The sequence below is a fragment of the Apodemus sylvaticus genome, chromosome 8 (assembly GCF_947179515.1).
Source record: "Apodemus sylvaticus chromosome 8, mApoSyl1.1, whole genome shotgun sequence".
Classification (NCBI taxonomy): domain Eukaryota; kingdom Metazoa; phylum Chordata; class Mammalia; order Rodentia; family Muridae; genus Apodemus; species Apodemus sylvaticus.
Window position 1 is genome coordinate 117,267,458 of NC_067479.1, and position 19,651 is coordinate 117,287,108.

General features: G+C 43.0%; 1 protein-coding gene across 2 annotated transcripts in view; it reads right to left on the minus strand.

The window, feature by feature from the left end:
- The window catches only part of LOC127690892 (ubiquitin-conjugating enzyme E2 E2), a 284,805-nt gene that overhangs the window by 249,860 nt on the left and 15,294 nt on the right, over positions 1-19,651 (minus strand). Inside the window, exon 3 of one of the 2 annotated variants that reach the window (XM_052190447.1) lies at positions 17,784-17,834. The exons of the other annotated variant lie outside the window; for it this stretch is intronic. Coding sequence (XP_052046407.1) covers positions 17,784-17,834 — 51 coding nt within the window. The remainder of the gene's footprint in view (positions 1-17,783; positions 17,835-19,651) is intronic. 2 annotated transcript variants of the gene reach the window in all.

A 19,651-nucleotide genomic window follows, 5' to 3' on the forward strand; every position in this document is an offset into this window, starting at 1 on the left:
ATGACTGGAAAAAAATCAGTAAATGTGCCAAAATAATTGTGCTCTAACTAACAATGGGATAACTTTTAGCTGAGCCATGTAAAGCTGTTACTTTAAAGTAAGTATATGCTGATCTTTAAGGAAATTCAGAGTATAAAATATAAAATCCGTAAAACCTAGGAAGGGCTAGGGGAAGACAGTTGGGCCATCTAACTGGAAAACTGAGGCTCGAGGACTAAGTATACACACACGGCTCCTTGTTTGCAGTAAGACTGTGTCACAATAAGCCACCTGAAAATATGGCACATAAAAATTGCATACCATCCACCCAAACACTGGGCTTAGTGCACAGAACTCTCCACAGTGCCCAGTCTCCTCTGCGATCACAAGGCTGTGGTCCTGTGAGGTCCTGTGGGAGCGGCATTCCATGCTGCTATCAGCACCTAGGGCCTAGCAAGGAAGAGGATTCAAACCCAAAACCGAGCTTCTGCTGAGTGCACACTGTACCACACTACCCTAAGGCAGAGACAGTAAGACAAACCATAGATAGGATTGCTTTTGTTTAAGGAAATGAGGTTAAGTCATCTGCCTTGCAGAACTGCTGGTATCGTAAAAGTTGAGAGTGTGATCTGTGATCTGACACAAAGGTGCTCAACTGAGAATGACTTTATTACCAGCATTAAAATCATCTTTCTACTGTACTGGCATTAATGAGGTAGGCAAACTATTCCATATACTAAAACACCCAATCAGGAACGTTTGGAAATGTCTATTTGGCAAGGGAGAAGCAAAGCGAGTTTACACTGACCCTGGAGGTGCTATTTAAAACATGGCCGGAGAAGCCAGGGATGGAACATCAGCTGTGAAGAAAAGTGGAGGTACAGTCCCACCTGCAGCACCCTGACATCCTCAGGCTGTATAAATATTTCCACAGTGCCACCCAAGATGCCCTTTGACTAAAATTTTTGCTTAATCTTCTTAAAGCTATTTCTGCTTAATCAACTACTTTCAAATGGAGCAGTTATGACAAGATTTAAGAATCTGGGAGTCGGGGCTGTTAAAGAGATGGCTCAGCATCTAAAAGCACTTGTATTGTTGCAGAGAATCCAACTTTGGTTCCTAACACATGTTGGGCAGCTCACAACCACCTGTAACTCTGGCTCCAGGCGAAAGAAGAGCACTCCTCCACTGATGGTGGGGTTGTGAGCTGGTACAACCACTCTGGAAATCAATCTGGCAGGTCCTCAGAAAACTGGGCATGATACTACCGGAGGACTCTATACCACTCCTGGGCATATACCCAGAGGATTTTACCCAACATGTAATAAGGACACATGCTCCACTATGTTCATAGCAGCCCTATTTATAATATCCAGAAGCTGGAAAGAATCCAGATGTCCCTCATTGGAGGAATGGATACAGAAAATGTGGTAATATTTCACTATGGAATACTACTCAGCTACTAAAAACAATGAGTTCATGAAATTCTTAGGCAAGTGGGTGGATCTGGAGAATGTCATCCTGAGTGAGGTAACCCAATCACAAAAGAACACATATGGTATGCACTCACTGATAAGTGGATATTAGCCCAGAAGTTTGGAATACCCAAGACACAATTCACATATCAAATGATACCCACGAATAAGGAAGGAAAGGGCCCTGGGTCCTGGAAAGGCTCAGTGCAGCAGTGTAGGGGAATACCAGGACAGGGAAGTGGGAAGGGGTGGATTGGGGAACAGGGGAGGGAAGAGGGCTTATGGGACTTTCGAGGAGGGGGAATCCAGGAAAGGGGAAATCACTTGAGGTGTAAATAAAGAATATATCAAAGAAAAAAAAAAACTCTGGCTCCAGGCAACTGACTCCCTCTTCTAGTCTTCATAGCACCTGAACTCACAAACATACATGCATGTGCACATGAACACACACACACACATACACACACACACATACATGCACGCACGCATGCACGCACACATTTTCTCTAACACTAACACTAAAAATAACAATAAAGAACCTGGGAGATTTCCAGGCCACAGGAGAGGCTCAGCATGACAGCACTTGCCCAGAATCTGAGAGGACCTGTGCAGGATCACCAGGACCAGGGGCTTTGGTAAAAAAATCAGGGTATGGTGGGGGGACTCCTATACAACCAATGTATTAACCTAACATGTAAAGTTTTCCATCAGAAGTACTTGTGAGTTAGAATGTACAACTTCATGTTTCCATATGAAAACATGATACCCATAATCCTCCATGCTCTCAACCATTTAAAATGATCATCTGAATAGTAACCGCTCTCATAAAACAGTAGAGACCGTCATCCCAGAGATACATAATTCATGAGGGCAAAGGTTGCAGGAATAATTTAAGCCTCTCTTCCAAAAACTCAACCAACAGTTCTTTTTTTCAATATATACTCTGGCTTTGTGGAAAGTTTATGATTTTACCAGAAAATGCAGCATGCAAAGGCATTACTGACTCACACTTACATGAGGAATAAAGTTCTGTGTAATCGTCCACTACTCTGAAACATACTTTATTTATATGGCAGTGATAATCGTGGTAAAAACAATGTCAAAACCATCACTTAAGGAGTTACTGTGTAGATGTGCCAGCATTTGCTCTGCATATGTGAGGAACTCCAGTTAGAACTCTATCATTAGCAGAGAGAGAGAAAAATCCCTGATGAGAGGTGTGAACACAAGATGAGAGTCTTTATAAATGCTAGTAATATTTGTTACATTATCAATATATACCAATAAGGAATAGATTACTGAACGCTTGCTGTATTCCAGACACTATTCCAACTAAATCGAAGAGAACCCAGAGTACACAGATTAACAAAACAGATAAACGTCCGTGTTTCATCCTAATGAAACAAAGAACAGAGTGAAACAGGAGAGAGCCGTGCTGAGGAGGTGATCCCAGAAGGCATGAAAGAAGTGATACTTAAGAAAACACTGGAGGTGAGGGACACCATGCTCGGATTCAGGAAAGGAACAATCCGAGGCAAGGCAAGGGCCAGGGGAGGGACCTTTGGACACAGAGGGAAGAGGACAGTGGAGGAGAGAGAGAAAGGCTGCCCACGAGTGCAGAGCCAGTAGGCCACCGTGACTGAAGGGCGGCTGAGCTTGGATGAGCCCACCGACACGTGCATGGATGACCCTCAGGGTGATCTGATCCTCAGGACAAATCACTGGTGAATCCACAATGACCCCCAAGTCTGTGGCCTAACTAGAAAGACAGATTTACTATTAACCAAATATACAAAGGGATTACAGGTCACAGAGATGCGGATTTCAATTTGGTTTTGTTACTTCTGAAACATTACTAGACATGGAAATGAAGTATGAGTAGGCAGCTATAGTAGAGTAGCTAAATTTTAGATGACAGTTTATTTTACAGACAGCTAAACAGAAATAAAGTCTAATCAATAAAATGAAACCTTAACTTCTAACATCTATTTGACTAGTCAATATAACGTTTTCTCCATTATTAACTTTCATTTAGCATATCAATGTAATGCTCCATCATAAAACTCCCAGAACACTATTAAAACCCCTCAACTCTTAAGATATCCTAGCAGAATAATTTCACTCAATGAGTAATTAAAATTGAGTATCAGCAAACGGAGAAAATAGGCTAAATCATTAATCAACAATACAAAAGGTTCAAGTCACCCTGTGGTAAACTATAATGACTAGAAATAAAATGCCAATAAATTCTGTCGCTTTGAACGCATTTTCACTGTAGACTATGTGAGCCCTGCAGACTCACATGGCGCGAATGCAACGCCCCATGGGCACAAGACTATTCAACAACGATAGGTTTTCACTCTAACAAAATATCATTTTTAAGGATATTATGGTTAAAAATAAACCTCAGCATATTGACAGTTAATACAGTCACACTGTGTGATGACTGAATGATAATGATCCTCAGAGGTTCAGACAGCTGAATGCTCGGCCCCCAGTTGGTAGAACTGGGGAAGGATTAAGAGGAAAGGCCCGTGAGGGTAGGCTTTGAGGTTTCCAAAGCTACAACATCCGCAATGAGCTCTCTGGCTCGTGTTTGTAGATGAGAAATACACTCTTAGCTACGCTTCCCTAGCATGCCGCCTACCTGCTACCGTGCCCCTGCTATGATGGCCATGCACACTTAACTCCAGAACTTCACAGCAATAAAGGAGGAGCTGAGACAAACTGCCAACTGCCTCACGCTGCCATGTCCCAACATAACCCAAGTTAGGGTTGGCCAAACAAACAGCTCCATCTACACCACGCCTCACATGTTCTGTCAGTTTAGGACTATATCCTGCAGTTATGATTCTGTAACAGTTGCAAATACAGAACTAGGAGTCACCGACTGACACAGGGCCTTTACCAAGCAGGGAACAGAAATGCTTTCAAATGGCTAACTCATGCGCACAGCTATAAGCCTTGTAAGAACTACCACCTAGGGGGTAAAAACCAACCAAGAGACAAGTCAAAGGGCCGAGGGCCATTTGCTGTGCCGCCAATGAAATGGCTGTCAGTAAAGAAGGTACGAGTGCAGCAAGTCACTGACACCTTAAGTACGGCACAGTGCGCAGGCACGAGACTACTGCCATTCCTACTCCCCAGTGCCAGAATGTCTAAAATTAACTAATCTACTCTACAGCACTGGCATCCTGGGCAAGGGACCGAAACCCTGCTCATATGAAAACTGGACAGAAATGAGACATGTACTTTTAAAGAGATGCAAAAAAAGTCAGAGATGGTGGCAAAGAGCTATAATCTCAGATAGTTGGCTCAGTGAGATGGGTGAGTCACAGGTTCAAGGCTTGCATAACTCACAGACTGAGTTCAGGGCCAACTTGGCAACTTAACAAGACCCTGCCTCAAAATGAAAAGAAAAAGAAGGGCTAGGAATGTCACTTAGGGAGGACTCTTCCATTTGTGGGAGACCCTGGCAGGCTGAAACAGGATTGCTGTAGAGTCCAGGCCAGCCTGGGCTCTCAATATCACAAAGACAGAACTGTCCTTTCTACTCAAAATCTATATCATCAACCAAAGAAAAAGCCAGCTGGCCTTTATCATACTATTATTTTTAATTATTTCAATTACTTTTTATTCATTCATTCATTTGCAATGACCGGGAGTGAACCCAAGACCTTCTTACCTTGGGCAGGTCTGAGCTCCCCTGTGCCCCTCGCATGACCTTGGCACAGTGACATGCCTACTGATTTAAACTTCATCTTAGCTTCCTTTTCTCTATCTTCTCTCTTAAGCCCTCTTACAGATGTTGGCTGGTTTTATGTCAATGTGACACAAACTGAAGTCCTCTGGGAAAAGGGAAACTCAGTTGATAAAATGCCCCCATCAGATGGGCCTGTGAAGCCCATCAAGTTTAATCAATGTTAATCAAGTTATCTTGATTAACAATTGATGTGGGAGGGCCCAACTCACAGGGGATTGTGCCAGCCCTGGGAAGGTGGTCCTCAACGGACAAGAAAGCAGGCCAAGCAAGCCATGGGGTGTGGGTGAGGCGGGGGAGGGAACAAGCCAGTGCAAAGTGTTCTTCCACATCAGACTCCTGCCTCCAAGTTTCTGCACTGCTTGAGTTCCTGGCCTACTTCTTTCAATGGCTGTGATGTGGAGCTGTAAGCTGAAATAAAGCCTTTCTTCATGAAGGTCCTAACCTAACTGAGACATCCCTGTCACCTCCCTATTTAGCATTCGTTATAAAACTGAATGCTTTATCATTCTAAGTTAAAGAAGGCAGATGTAGGTCTCACCCTGGATGACACCATGAAGGCTGGGGTGAAGGCATAACCAAGTTTCTTTCTGTGGTAATGAAATCTTTTCAAAGTAACAGTAATGTCATATATATATATATATATATATATATATATATATATATATGTATATATATATATATATATATATATATATATATATATATATATATATATATGTGAGTACTTCTAACCGGAAAACACTGAATCAGACACTGTAAAAGGGTGGATTTTATGAGTTTGAATTCTTTGGTTTTCAGATAACAGCAGTGTGAGGTCCCTTTTTACGGATGGACCCAGGTACTTTAGTAGCTCAGTAGCTCTGAGATTGATCATCAGATGACAGATCATTACTGAAGTTCCCAACACAACGCCACATTCTAGAAACCGCTAAAAGAAGAAAATGTAAGACTCATTTAAAACATTGTTAAAGGAAGAATATAACCATTCAGACCCTGATATATTCTTTTGGTTGTTCAGTGCAAGTATCCAAATAGAACTTCATCTTCCAAAAGGCACTGGATCCACTTTCCGCCTTATTAAAAATATCCCTTTCCCAGCCACTCCATTACCACAGTGACTTCTAAAAGACCCTTGGTTTCCTGAGGGGAGTTCCGGCGGAGGACCAATGGTCATTTACTTACACGGGAGCTTATCTTTTAAAACTCTCTAACCTCCTGAAGACATTGCACTTTGCTAAGAAATATTAGACCCAAAGCAAAGTACATAACACAGTAAAATTAACATAAAAATTATATTTAAGGGGAAAAAATTCAGCTGACAATAAATATAACCTCAGTTAATGAATTTTGTAAACATGAAAAACCTAGTGAGTTAATTTGATGACAAAATAGTAAATTCTGCCTAATGAACTTCCTAATCACTTTCCTTTTATTACCAGTGCAGCTGTGAGCTAGCTGTCCCCGCTCAGATGGCAAGCACAAAGCCTTCATGGTACGATGCTGACAACCAAAGGTCATGTCACACTTACAGAGAGCTAAACATGCATGCCTTCACTACCCCGCAATGCAGAAGAGAATGTGCCTTTATACACATGATGCTATATTAAGGTCATGAATACACGGCATGCCTTCATCAGACAGCACATGCCAAAATTAACAAGTAGATTGCAAACATTAACTTAGGTCATCCTCTAGCAGCACAATGGGATTTTACAAACAAAGAAACCTAGTCCTGAGAAGTTGCAGATCTAGAGCAGGTTACATACAGAAACAGCCTGTTGGTCTCTTGGGAAGCCACCACTGTGCAACACTGCCTCTGTCTCACCGGGACAGGTGTTGTGGGTATCGTGAGCACAGATGGAATTATCAAACGGATGTGTACATGAGGCAGACCTTGGAGTCCACCTGGAGAAAAGGCCACAGTTGACTACCAGTGTAAAGAAAGGCTTCCAGCCTCTGCTAAGCCTATCAGGCCTCTGTCTCACAAGCAGACATGAGAATAGAGGGCAGCCCACAGGCTACAGGAAGTATCTAAGAGCACGCTAAAGCCAGCATTTTAACCTGTTCTTAGGATGTTCCTAATAGTTCTTTCTCTCTCAGAGTGAAAGCTTAACTTCATTTTCAAGAGCTGAGAGCCAGCCATGTATAACTGACAGGCTACTAGCAACAATTTCTGTACAGGGAAGAACATTTTACTCAAAAAAAGACTATAAAAATGACATATACCCAACCAGTTCTGCTCGGTCCACAGAGGGGAATGATCTATGAGTTCTTAAAAGCATTCTTAGGCTCCTGAGCCTGATTGGTCAGCATTCAAATCAAGAGCTCTGCTCCCCAATGGGATTCTTCCCTCCTGGGCCCAATTACAAAATCTGCCTGAATAAGGTAGCATGAAAGCAGCTACTTCTGACATGTCGAGGCAGGCAGACAGCTGAGGGGAGTGAGTACTTATGATGCTATTTTGCTTTATTAATTACTTAAATAACTCATTCATGGTGAATTTTGAGGGGTGGTATTTTATAAGCTGTGTACTGTTTCAACCTCATGGAACCTGCTTTGGCTTTCCTCATATCCTCTGGTTGCTGGTCTGGATTTTATTTTATTTTAATTTTTTGGTCAACTTGACAAAAGCTAGAGTCATTTCAGAGGAGGGAATTTCAACTGAGAAAATGCCTCCATAAGATCTGGCTATAGAGCATTTTCTTAATAAGTGGGAGAACCCTGCCCATTGTGAGTGGTACTGTCCTTGGGCTGGTGGTACTGGGTCTATGAGGTGGCATGCTGAGAAAGCCCTGGGGAACAAGCCTCACAGCACCCTCTACAGCCTCTGCATCAGCATCTGCCTCTAGGTTCCAGTTCTGTTTGAGTTCCCATCCTGATTTCCTTCAGTGAGGATTATGATGTGGAAGTATAAGCCAAATAAACCCTTTCCTCCCAACTTGCTTTTTGGTCATGGTGTTTCACCACAGTAATAGCAATCTTAATTAAGACAGCTGGCTACTGTGGTTTCCTCACAAAGTGCTATGGTTTCTGGGCTTGCTTTAAATCCTCTTTGCTACGTTATTTGGCCCCCAACCCCATTTTGCAACTTCATTTTAATCCATGACACTCCCACATCTCTCTGACCCACACTATCACGCCCATAACCCTCTGACACAGACTATCACCCCCACACTCTCTGACATAGCCTATCACCTCCACTCCCTCCGACACAGCCTGTCACCCTCACACCCCTCTGACCCATGCTGTCACCCCGATACCCCTCTGACCTGGCCCCACCAGAGTTCTTCCTACATCTTAAACACTGTACACAGCGTGGTGTACACCACTGAGAGAACACTATCACTATGCCGGACATTGCAAGTGACACAAGTTGGGCACCCAGTTATACGCCATTACTACAGCAGCTCATGGACCAGACTTGAACATTCTGGAGCCTGGCAGGTGCCTGAGGCAGACGGTGCTCTGGCCGCAGCTGTGTGTTTGCTTATCATTTACAGTCGTCTATACCTTCTTTACATTTTTAAGAACAACCTCTGAGAATGAAGAGCCTCCCAATCACCAGAAGTAGAGTCCTACTCTGAAACTGCTCCGTCTTTTTCTTCACAGCCATCATAAGGTCTGTTAACTCCACCCCCTGTTCACAAAGGCAGCTAGCTATTCATACCTGTCTTGTTCTAAAACAATTCCTGGTCAGTCTTCAAGGCAGAAACGTAAGTGCCTCAGAGGCTGCAGGTTCCCTGTTTGTCCCTCATAACTGAATAACCAGCACCCAGCATTACTTAATGTTAAATGATAACTAATCTCAAAATTGCCCCATACATCCCTGTTCCCTTCCTGGTGGTACTGGTGGTTTTCCGAGCATACCGCCACCTTATACCTTACACATCCCTGCACAAATAGTAAGTTTACTTTGCCACTTCCTAGTCCCCAATAGCTTCTTAAATGTACTCAGACATTCCTGTATGATAAGCTGTCTACTGCAAACCCTTCACCACTTAAAATGATGGCAAACAGGAAAAACCTAAGAACACTGTGAGCACTGAGACCAAGCTTTCTCTGTTCAGCAAGTCTCGCAGTTAGCTATCCCACTAACCTACGTGCCAGTGAGCTCAAACATCCAAGAGCTGTTAAATGGCTTTCTTCTTAGAAGGTGGATGCATCTGGCCACACATGACTTGAAGATAGCAAAACATTAATTTTAGATAGCTACTTTCTTACTTAGGGTTTCCATTATTGTAATGAACACCATGACCAAAAGCAACTCGTGGAGGAAACAAATCTGCTAAGTGTAATCTGGTCTTCAGGATCCATCTACCTTTTAGGAAGAATAGTGAACTTCTTCCGCAATGTAATATGAAACTAAAGCTACCCAGACAGAGTTCAGGCTATCTGAATAGCTATAAATTATGTAATTTTACTGTAAATTATACAAGGCTTTGTTCTACTATATTAAGACATCTCTGAAAAGCAAAACAACCTATTGTATCAAATATACAACCTTGTAAGGGGTCTGACAACAATTCAATATAGTAATAAACTTAATTTGTTGACACCTTTTTTCCTCTGCACGGGCTCTCGTCCAGACAGAGACTAACAGAACTCAGTTTTATCTGTGAGCCAGGATGGTTCAGGGCAGGTGCGGAAGTGATATGTAAGAACCCAGTAGGAAGGCAAATCGTTTTACCTTAAGCTGGAGACCATCGTGCTAACTCACGGGACTGCTGGGCCGCCTGACTGTCTCCGGGGACTGGGGGTGGGGATGCTGAACCACACGCCCACACGGGTCCCCTTTTACTCATTCCATCTAGAGCTGCTTCTGTGGGCTCCAGCTACGCAGCACCTCCTGCAGACCACCAGAGCCTGTCCATGCAGGCAACCGTGAGGCCCACACCAGAATGGCCACTGCCGGAGCAGTGAACAGTCCAGCCACTCCCCTGGACTGGCTCTGGACCAATCCTTCCTTTCAGAGCTCGCAGTTTAACATGTCACGTCACCTTCCTTTCGCCGGTTCCAAGCAGCTCCCAGGTCATTACCTCTGCTTCAGGCCTTATCCACGGTTTTATGACTAATGAAAGTGCACAGTAACATGGCAATCTACAGCAACAGTACAGCTGTCAGAGCAAGCCCAGATGTCAGAGAATGAAAGCCTAGGCCTGCCACATGGTAGGTAGCCCTGGGGACTGTCCCTATCTGTGGAACTATGTCTAAAACTAGTATCGACCTCAATTGGCCCTCACAGAGATTGAATGGGAAAACTCTGACAGTGCATGTCCGTTGCCCGCAAGGCTAGACACGTTCCACATATGCTAAAAGGAACCATGCTTCCTTGTTTCCCACCCATCCTGAAAACCAACTGCACACAAAGATCTGAAACGGCAGATGACTAAGGGGGTCACGCCCAACTGGGCAACATTCAGAAAACAGCTGATCCTATGTACTGGAAGAACAGGCAGCAACAGGGCTCAGGAGGGGGTGCAGACCTAGGCAGAGGCCCTCTCTTAGTTCTGCCGGTCATTTCAAGTTACGATCACTTAATCTTCTTTCACACAGGAGCACATGAAATCTACCTGCTGGCACTGTAGCACCAAATGGACTGTAGCTCTCAGATGTGCCTCATTCAACGAGACTGATCTCATTAGATTTCTGTGGCTGGCATGAAATCATGACTAAAAAGAAGTTGGGAGAGGAAAAAGTTTATGTGACTTACAAGTCCATCACTGAGGAAAACCAGAATAGGAGAAGCTCAAGGCAAGAACCTGGAGGCAGGAAGTGCAGCAGGGACCACAGAAGCACGCGGCTGACTGGCCTGCAGAGCTTGCTTTCTTACACAGAGCAGGCCCACCTGCCCTGGGTGGTGCTGCTCATGGGGCGGGGGTGGGGGGAGATGGGGGGCTCTCAGATTAATCATTAATCAGAAAAAATGCCCACAGCCAATCAGATGGAAGCAACTCCTTAGCTGAAGTTCTGTCTTCCCAGCTGACACTAGTTATGCCAAGTTAACAGAAACTAACCAACACAGAGACATTAGGATAGTTAGCTTGTACACAAATAAAGACTTGAATGTCTCATTATTAATTTTACATTCTTAAGTAAATTTGTATTTAAAAATAGTCTGAAAGAAAAGTTTTAATAACAAATGCAAATATCAAAATTTTCACTGTTCTAAAAATAAAATGTGACAACAGGAAGCTTTGTCTTGGAGTAAATTAATGAATCGTTGATAAAAATAAACTGAAATTGGTGAACATAATACTCACTGTAAGGAAAAAATTTAGATGCACAAAACAGTTTTCAAGCTAGCTTAAAGTACAGGGCACTCTGGGAATTAAAATACTGCACATGCCAGGCAGTGGTGGCGCAAGCCTGTAATCCCAACACTTGGGAGGCAGAGGCAGGGGGATTTCTGAGTTAGATGCCAGCCAGGTCTACAGAGTCAGTTCCAGGACAGCCAGGGCTACACAGAGAAACCCTGTCTCGAAAACAAAACAAAACAAAACAAAACAAAACAAAAACAAACAAACAAAAAAAACCTGCACATCACACAGCAATGTGGTACTTTATATCTCAACTACTTGGGCAATGAACCTGAAGCAATGCCATACAGTTATGTGTGTGTGAGCCAGTAAATATACAATGTCCTACAGCCATTATAAACTGCAGTCCCAGGGTGACCGCTTAATGCACGCTTTCACGCACGTTCTCCTATGTTCCTAAAGCAAGAGACAGCAGCGCAGAGAAAGCACAGTGGCCATGCTCACTCAGCACCGCTCATGCAGCTGTTTTACTAAAAGACAAATATTACCTAAAGAAGAGTTGAAAAATAACACTTTTAAATAGAAAAAGCAAGGAATGTATTTGGTGACTCTACAGAAACAGCAGCGCTTCCTGGATTTGTCTGGTTCAACAAAGTTTCTGTTGCTGGGCAGAAGCCATGGCCAAAGGCAAAGTGAAGAAGAAAGAATTTATGCGGCTTACAGGTCATAGGTCATCAGTTGTCAAGTTGAGGTCAGAGGTGACACATAATTACCCATGAAGCCTCACTGTCCAATAGGCACACCCTGCAAGGCCATGAGCTAGCTGTGTCCTGGATGAAAAATCCCCCTTGAAGCAAGGTAAATGGATACACACACTCCTGCCAGCAATCAAAGGCGCCATCTTTAAAAGGGGCCATAAAAGAAGGTAAAGAAACATCTAAACTCCCAAAGCATGGGTTCTCAACCTTCCTAATGCTGGGACCCTTTAATACAGTTCCTCATGCTATTGTGACCCCAATCATGAAATTATCTCCATTCTACTTCATAACTATAATTTTGCTACCGTTATAAATCATAATGTAAATATCTAGTATGGGACCCACAAAGGGGTTATGACTCACAGATTGAGAACCACTGTCCTCAAGGACTATAAGGGTAAAAGCCCTTGACTGGGGTGGTCACAGGCCTGGAAGGACTATAAGGGTAAAAGCCCTTGACTGGGGTGGTCACAGGCCTGGATGGGGGAGGGGAAAGCATACTATTGTTCTGCTAAATGATCACCCTGTCCAGCTCTATTCTAAGTGTTGGAGTCACAGATTTGTGCCACTCTAAATCTTGGCCAGAGAATCTTCTTTGCAGGGACAGTGCAGTCTTCTAACTGGCCACAGTGCTGAATGTAAGGAATGCTGAGTGCACAGCTGGGGACAGTCTTCCTATCAACCCTCAGGGCTCAGAAGGCAGGACGTTGTGCCTCTTCAACACACAGGCAGAAAGCACTGGGGGCTGGGGACTAGAGCTGGGGAATGCTGACTTTTGGACACGGTGAGGCTGTATCATGTCACGGCAGCTGTGGCTGTCTGTGCTACATCAAGACAGTCAGAGCTCCAGCAGCGATGGGGAAGGCGCCCCACTCCTGTCAGAAGAGCTACCAGCAACTGACATCTACTGAGGGAGGAGCCACTCTCCTTTGGTGCTGTGGCCATTTGTATGTTGCTTCTGTCTCCGAGGATGAGCACACAGCCATGAGCCTGCTTCTGGACAGCAGTGACTGGACTCAGGGTATGAATGACCATAAATAAAAGGAGGATGTGAAGTTGGTTGGGGTGGAGAGAACTTGGAGGGAGTAGTAGTGCACGATGAATGTATGAGACTTCTGAAGAATAAAAAGTATTATTTTAAAAAGCCACATAAATGTATTCAATCTAAATCACCTCCTTTAACTCTGTGACCCTGACCAAGTAACCATGAACAATGAATCTTCAACTTCCACATACTGTTATTCAGCTCTTACGACAACCAGCAGGGAAGAAGTCATGAGAACAACTGGACTTTTGAACTGGACATCTTCCTAGAGAGGGCACCAGACAGGCAGAGTCCTCCTGAGAACATACACACAGCCAGTCATGAATACACATAAACATATAATACATACATACTGGCACACAGAGCCACATGCGCATCATACCTGACCAGTTGTCACAGAAGAGGTGACAACTGAGAACATCTGAACTAATGGGGCAGGAAGCAAACTAGGTGGAGGATGGACACATTCTCCTTCAAGTTGACTACAAAGACACACTAACTACAAAGACTGTGTGTTACTGACACAAGAAACCACACACATACACACACACACATACATGCACACACACATACACACATACACATACACACACACATACACGCACACACATACATGCACACACACACACACACACACGTACATATGTACATACGTAAGAAAGAACAGAGCACTCAGCAATGAATCTTCATACATACAGCCCAGTGATTCCCAACAAGGGCGCCAAGATAATTCATTAGAAGCACAGGAAATAATGCAGGGATTGGCAAGTGGGATTAGGAAGGAAGTTGTGTTCAGACTAAAGAGATGCCCTACAGAGTGAGAAAAAACTGCCAACTACACATCAGACAGAGGGTTAATATCTAGAATATATAAACAACAGCAAAAATCAAACAATAAATCATGCAATTAATAAACAGGCTAATATGCCAAAAATACAGTTCTCAAAAGAAGAGATACAATGGCCAATAAACACTTGAAAAAAGTGTTCTATACACTTAGCCATCAGGGAAATTCAAATTAAAACTACTCTGAGATCACATGTCACTCTAGGACGGATGGCTAATACTATGAAAGCAAATGCCAGAGAGGCTATTGGGGAAGGACCCTTACTCACCACTGCTGGATAGGCAAACTGCTGTAGCCACTATGGAAGATCAGTATGGCGATTCCTCAAAAAACTACAGCTTAGCTGTGCCCCTTGAGTATAACCAAAGGACTCCAAAGTCAACACACCAATGCAAGACTTGCACATCTGCACATATTGCTGCTCTATTCACGATAGCCAGGAAGAAGTAGCCTACATGTCCATCAACAGACACACAACAAAAACATGCCACATTTGCACAGTGGAATTTTATTTGGCTGTAAGAAAAATGAAATTGTAACATCTGCGGGGAAATGCACAGAACTGGAAGTTATTATGTCAAGCAAAATGTGCAGACTCAGATAAAGACCAGGTGTTCTTTCACATGTAGAGCGTAGGTTTAAAGTTGTATGTGTGTATGTGTGTATGTGTATGACACACACACACAAATGCATGTATGTAGGCCATAAAGGAAAAAAGGGGGTGATCCTGAGGGGAGTGGGGAAATATCTTGGATAGAGAATAAAGGAAGCTATGTGGCTGAAAGGAGAAGGGAGGATTTAGGGAGAGAAAAGAAGTCAGTGGGAGGGGCAGGGGTCCCAGGAAGAGAAAGCTGGAGAGAAGGCCATCAGAACAAAGTCTAACAGCATGCATGGACAAAAACACCATAACAGAATCTATTAGTTGGTTCATCAACTTAGAAAACAATGACAGAGGAGCAGAAAATCAGAGAACTCAGTAGGAAAGCCCTCTTTAACAAATGGTATTGGACAACACAGAAAAAATGGAGTTGAATTCTGATCTTATATACGAATTTTAGTTCAAAGGGTATGGATCCCTTTTGAATTAAGCCATAACCCCATGGATAGATTCTATGAGCAGAAACTATTTTTCTTAGAAACAAAGTTAAGTCATTTTGTAACATTTATACTTTAAAGTGTAATTTAGAACTACTAATAAAGGATAACTTAATTCAACCTAACACACACACACACACACTTGCACACGTACATGCACACACACACACACATCGGGCTGGAGAAATGGCTCAGTGGTTAAGAGCACTGGCTGCTCTTCCAGAGGTTCCGTTGCTGGGTTCATTTCCCAGCAACCACATGGTGGCTCACAACCATCCATAATGAGATCTGATGCCGTCTTCTGATGTGTCTGAAGACATCCACAGTGTACTTACATAAATAAAATAAATAAATCTTTAAAAAACATATTTTACCTTTCTCAAGAACACAACATACAAAAAAACTAACACATAACAACATTTACTTCCTACATGAAATAATTTAGTCTGTTAAATTACTTGCTGATGCTCTTTTAAATAAATATTTGAGATCGCACTGGGAGATCTGTGTTCAGCACTGTGTTTCATCCTTATTACCAAAAAGATAAACAAGATTTAGGTTCTCTCAAACCCTATAGAGTAGGTTGGAGTGAGCCAATACTATACAGGACATCTTGCTCTGGAAATGGCTCACACAGACAGACAGGGCTGTGTACTGTCTGCTGGTGTTTCAGAAAATGGGATTCTCCCTCGTCTTAAGTAGAAAGTGACACCCCCACCCACAGCCAGACAGCCATAGATAAAATCCCCTCCCCTAGGAATAGCCAGAACCAGAAGGCCCACAGGCATTGTGCCTCCTACCCTCTGTGAGAGCTGACTACACAGTGTCCGTGGAACCAAAGGACAAGGCTTTGTGATTTCTTCAGAAATGGGAGCTGAATTCAGATTCAGGGAAAGACTCTGGCCTCTTCAATCATTGATTCGTTATATTGTTTTGAGTTAGTTCCTTAGCTGGTAGGCCATTTATTTTACAGGCAACCACAAAGCCACTGACAACTCTGGCCAAAAACAGACTGAAGTCGATTATCACCTATCTTCTCTTTCTAAAGACACAAGCCACATTTTCAGTGAGCTATATTTGGGTATACCCGGTGAGCACAGTGATCCCAGCAGGAGGCTGAGGAAGAGGAAGGCTTCAAGGCCAGTGTATGGATACTACATAATCAGATCCTGTCTCAAAAAACAAAAACAAAAACAAAAAACAAAAACAAAACAACGCACCAACGCAGTGAGTGGGGACATATGTCACTGGAGGGAGCTTGCCCCCAAGTTCCCCTCCAGCGCCACAAAAAAAAATAGAGATGAACAGATTTACTATGAATCAAACACATGATACTTCAAGCAAATGCATGTGAAGCTCATACATTTACCAACAGTTGCTCTTAAAAGGTTACAAACATAATGAAAGTTTATTTTTTAATAAAAAAGTAACACTATTAAAACAAATGACATCCCAGAAAAAAAATGGATTTTTAAAACTGTAATTTCTGCCCAAGTCAATCTCAGTCCCCTGAGGTCACTTACTGTACGCTGAGTCTCAAGCACAACAGATTCAGACATTAAATGGTTTAACTAACACATTCAAGTGTGTGGTCTTTTAACATTATCCTTTAAGTCTGTGTATGATACATGATGCTCATATAAAGAAACAAACAGATTCTCTGCGTACAGAGGCCTCATCAGAACTCTTCCTTTCTGTACCGAGACAAGCTACCAACAACCTGCATATCCATGTGGCCGTTCCTTTTCACAGGAAAATAAGGCCAACAAAGTCAGAATTACTCTAAATAAACCCAACTGTATTCAATGTGGGAAACACTTTCATCCCTTTAGTCTGCCCTCTCACCTCTGATGCTTGAGGCCATCAATTTAAAGCAAGGAAACTCCATGCTGGCCTGGCTCCAACACTGACCTCATGCCCAAACAAAAATAAAAGCCTTAAAATAGCCCAGTAGCCACTATCCAATTATCATGCTGGCCGGAGACCAGCACAGGCAGGAAGTTATTTTCTCCTCTTCCTCCACGTACCTGTGTATTAATCACTTCTGGGCAAATACTTTTATTTTCTCTGGAGAAACAGTGACCCGGGAAATGGAGAAATGCAGTCACAAGAAGAAAACGTTTGGAATTACCACCTCAGACCGCCCATCATTATTCAGTCACAACCAACAGCCAAGACAGGAGGTATAGCATGCGAGGCCTCAGGAAATGGTGGTGCTCTTGAAAATCAACAGCTGAGTGACCATCAAACAGCAAATGATTAAGCCAGACTTTTGATCTATTACATTAAAGATAACATGTAAAGCCAAGACAATTATCTCTTCTTGTGAGAGGTAATTCTTTGCATTGCCCTGTAATCCCAACACATCACGAGTGCACGGCCCTGCTGTGGACAACGGTACTCCAACAGTCAGGAGTCTAACAGTCGCTACATGCAGTTTCTGTGAACAGCCAATTACAACCTCTGGCTCCGTTTCCTTGAGGCCAAGCCACCACGATGTTTTCACTCTTTAATCGAATGTATCTTCTACAAAATATACAAGTAAATGAAACCAAAGTACTTACCTACAGTTGGGAGGGGGATCCAGCGTGATTTCTGCAAGCTCCTTCTGAATTCTTTAAAATGAAGACAAGGAAAATCATGTTCAAATGTCTTCACACTCAACCTGCTCTATCAGTCCACTGCACTTTACCCGTGGCTTCTCCCACTCCTACACATCTATTGAGAAACACGATCCCCGGAGGAAGCATGCACAGTAAGAAAGAGGCACTCCAGCTTTGAAAACAGACCCACACAGGGTCACAGGAGGCCATTTTGTAGCCAAAGTGATGCTGGCCATCATTCCGTGTGGTGGTGACCTGGGCTTCATCAGCCCTCAATATGAGCATTTTGTTTTCTCCAAAACAGAACAGGTTTTCTCAGTTTCAGCTCTTCTCAAGGAACAGAGCTCTGGGACAAGGTGGCAAACTCGCCACCCCACCCATCCCACCCGACCCGAAGCTCCAGCATCACCCTGAGCTCATCAGCCAAAGCTCAAGGCTAACCTTATGTGCATATGTCCTGGCTTTTATCCATCCACACGTGATGGTCGTGCAGGGAAAGACAAGCCAGACTGGGAAAGACTCTCTCCCCAGTGGGGGCCAAAGTCAATCAATCGATTTCTCCATTTTACATATTTTACGTGATTTTTTTTTCCTAGAGGCAACTAGCTGGTTCACTGCAAGATTTTATAACTTTGATAATAAAAAAATATTATAGCACTAACCAAAACTTTTAGTTTAATTACAAACAGCTGCCATGTTATTTAGAGGCCATAAGAATTCTAATACAGATTCTAACTTCTGGTTTGTCTTAGAATATTCCTATACAAGACCACAAGTTGAACACAGTAAATTGAATCAAGCATCTTGGCTGACCCAAGCAACTGATAAAGAAAGGTCAGTCAGTCTCTCATTGCAACCTGAGACCCAGATGCCTTTAACAGCAGGCTGCACCTTTCAACCCTGATACTATTCATTTCTTCTGCTATAAATACCTGAGTACTCTTTGCATTATACCTGAATACTGCATGCATCTACCTGAATACTGTGTGCACTACACCTGACTATTGCATTCAGCATTTTAATACCATTGCATGAGCCTGACAGAGCCTGACATAAAGAAAGACATTATGTTTAAACTTGCCTATGTCCTCATGTTATTGGGGGTGGGAGCTGCTGGGAATGGAACCCAGGGACTCACAGATGCTAAGCACAGCACTCCCAATGAGCTACACCCCCAACCTATTCATGCACAGTGGTCTGCTCTGATCTGTAACCACACCTAACATCCTAAGTGCATGCAGAGTACTCCTGGCACTCCTGTGTGCCCTCCAGGCACTACTAACTAGGGTTCATGCCTTACTAAACTTAGGATTTGTAAAAGCAAATAAAGCACCCTCAAAAGCAGCTTTGTTTATAAGTGAGATTTTTAACAGAGCTGCATAATTAAGATAATGTATGAGAGGCAGCTAACTTGAGTATGTTAAAGAAGATTGAAATAACAGACATTCATGCTCAAACTATTTCATTCTGTATCTTTGTTTAATTTATTTATGAAACTTTACTATACTCTTACACACACACACACAGAGAGAGAGAGACCAGGTTTTCTCCTTCCACCCTGTGGGCTTCAGGGTAATATGATTCCTCCCACAGGACTGCTACTAACTTGCTAAGGAAACACCACCACCACCATAAAGTTCATAAAGTTCACGTCTCTAATCTGAATGACTCAGGGTAGGGACACCAAGACAGAGATCAAAACTGATAAAGTAAACAAAGCAAACAAACCCTTTCATTTTAATTCTAATTTAGGACCTTAGTTGTGCCCACAAGCAAGTTCTCACACTTGTTCTGTGTGCCTCAGTTTCCAGTTCTATAAATTGAAGAGA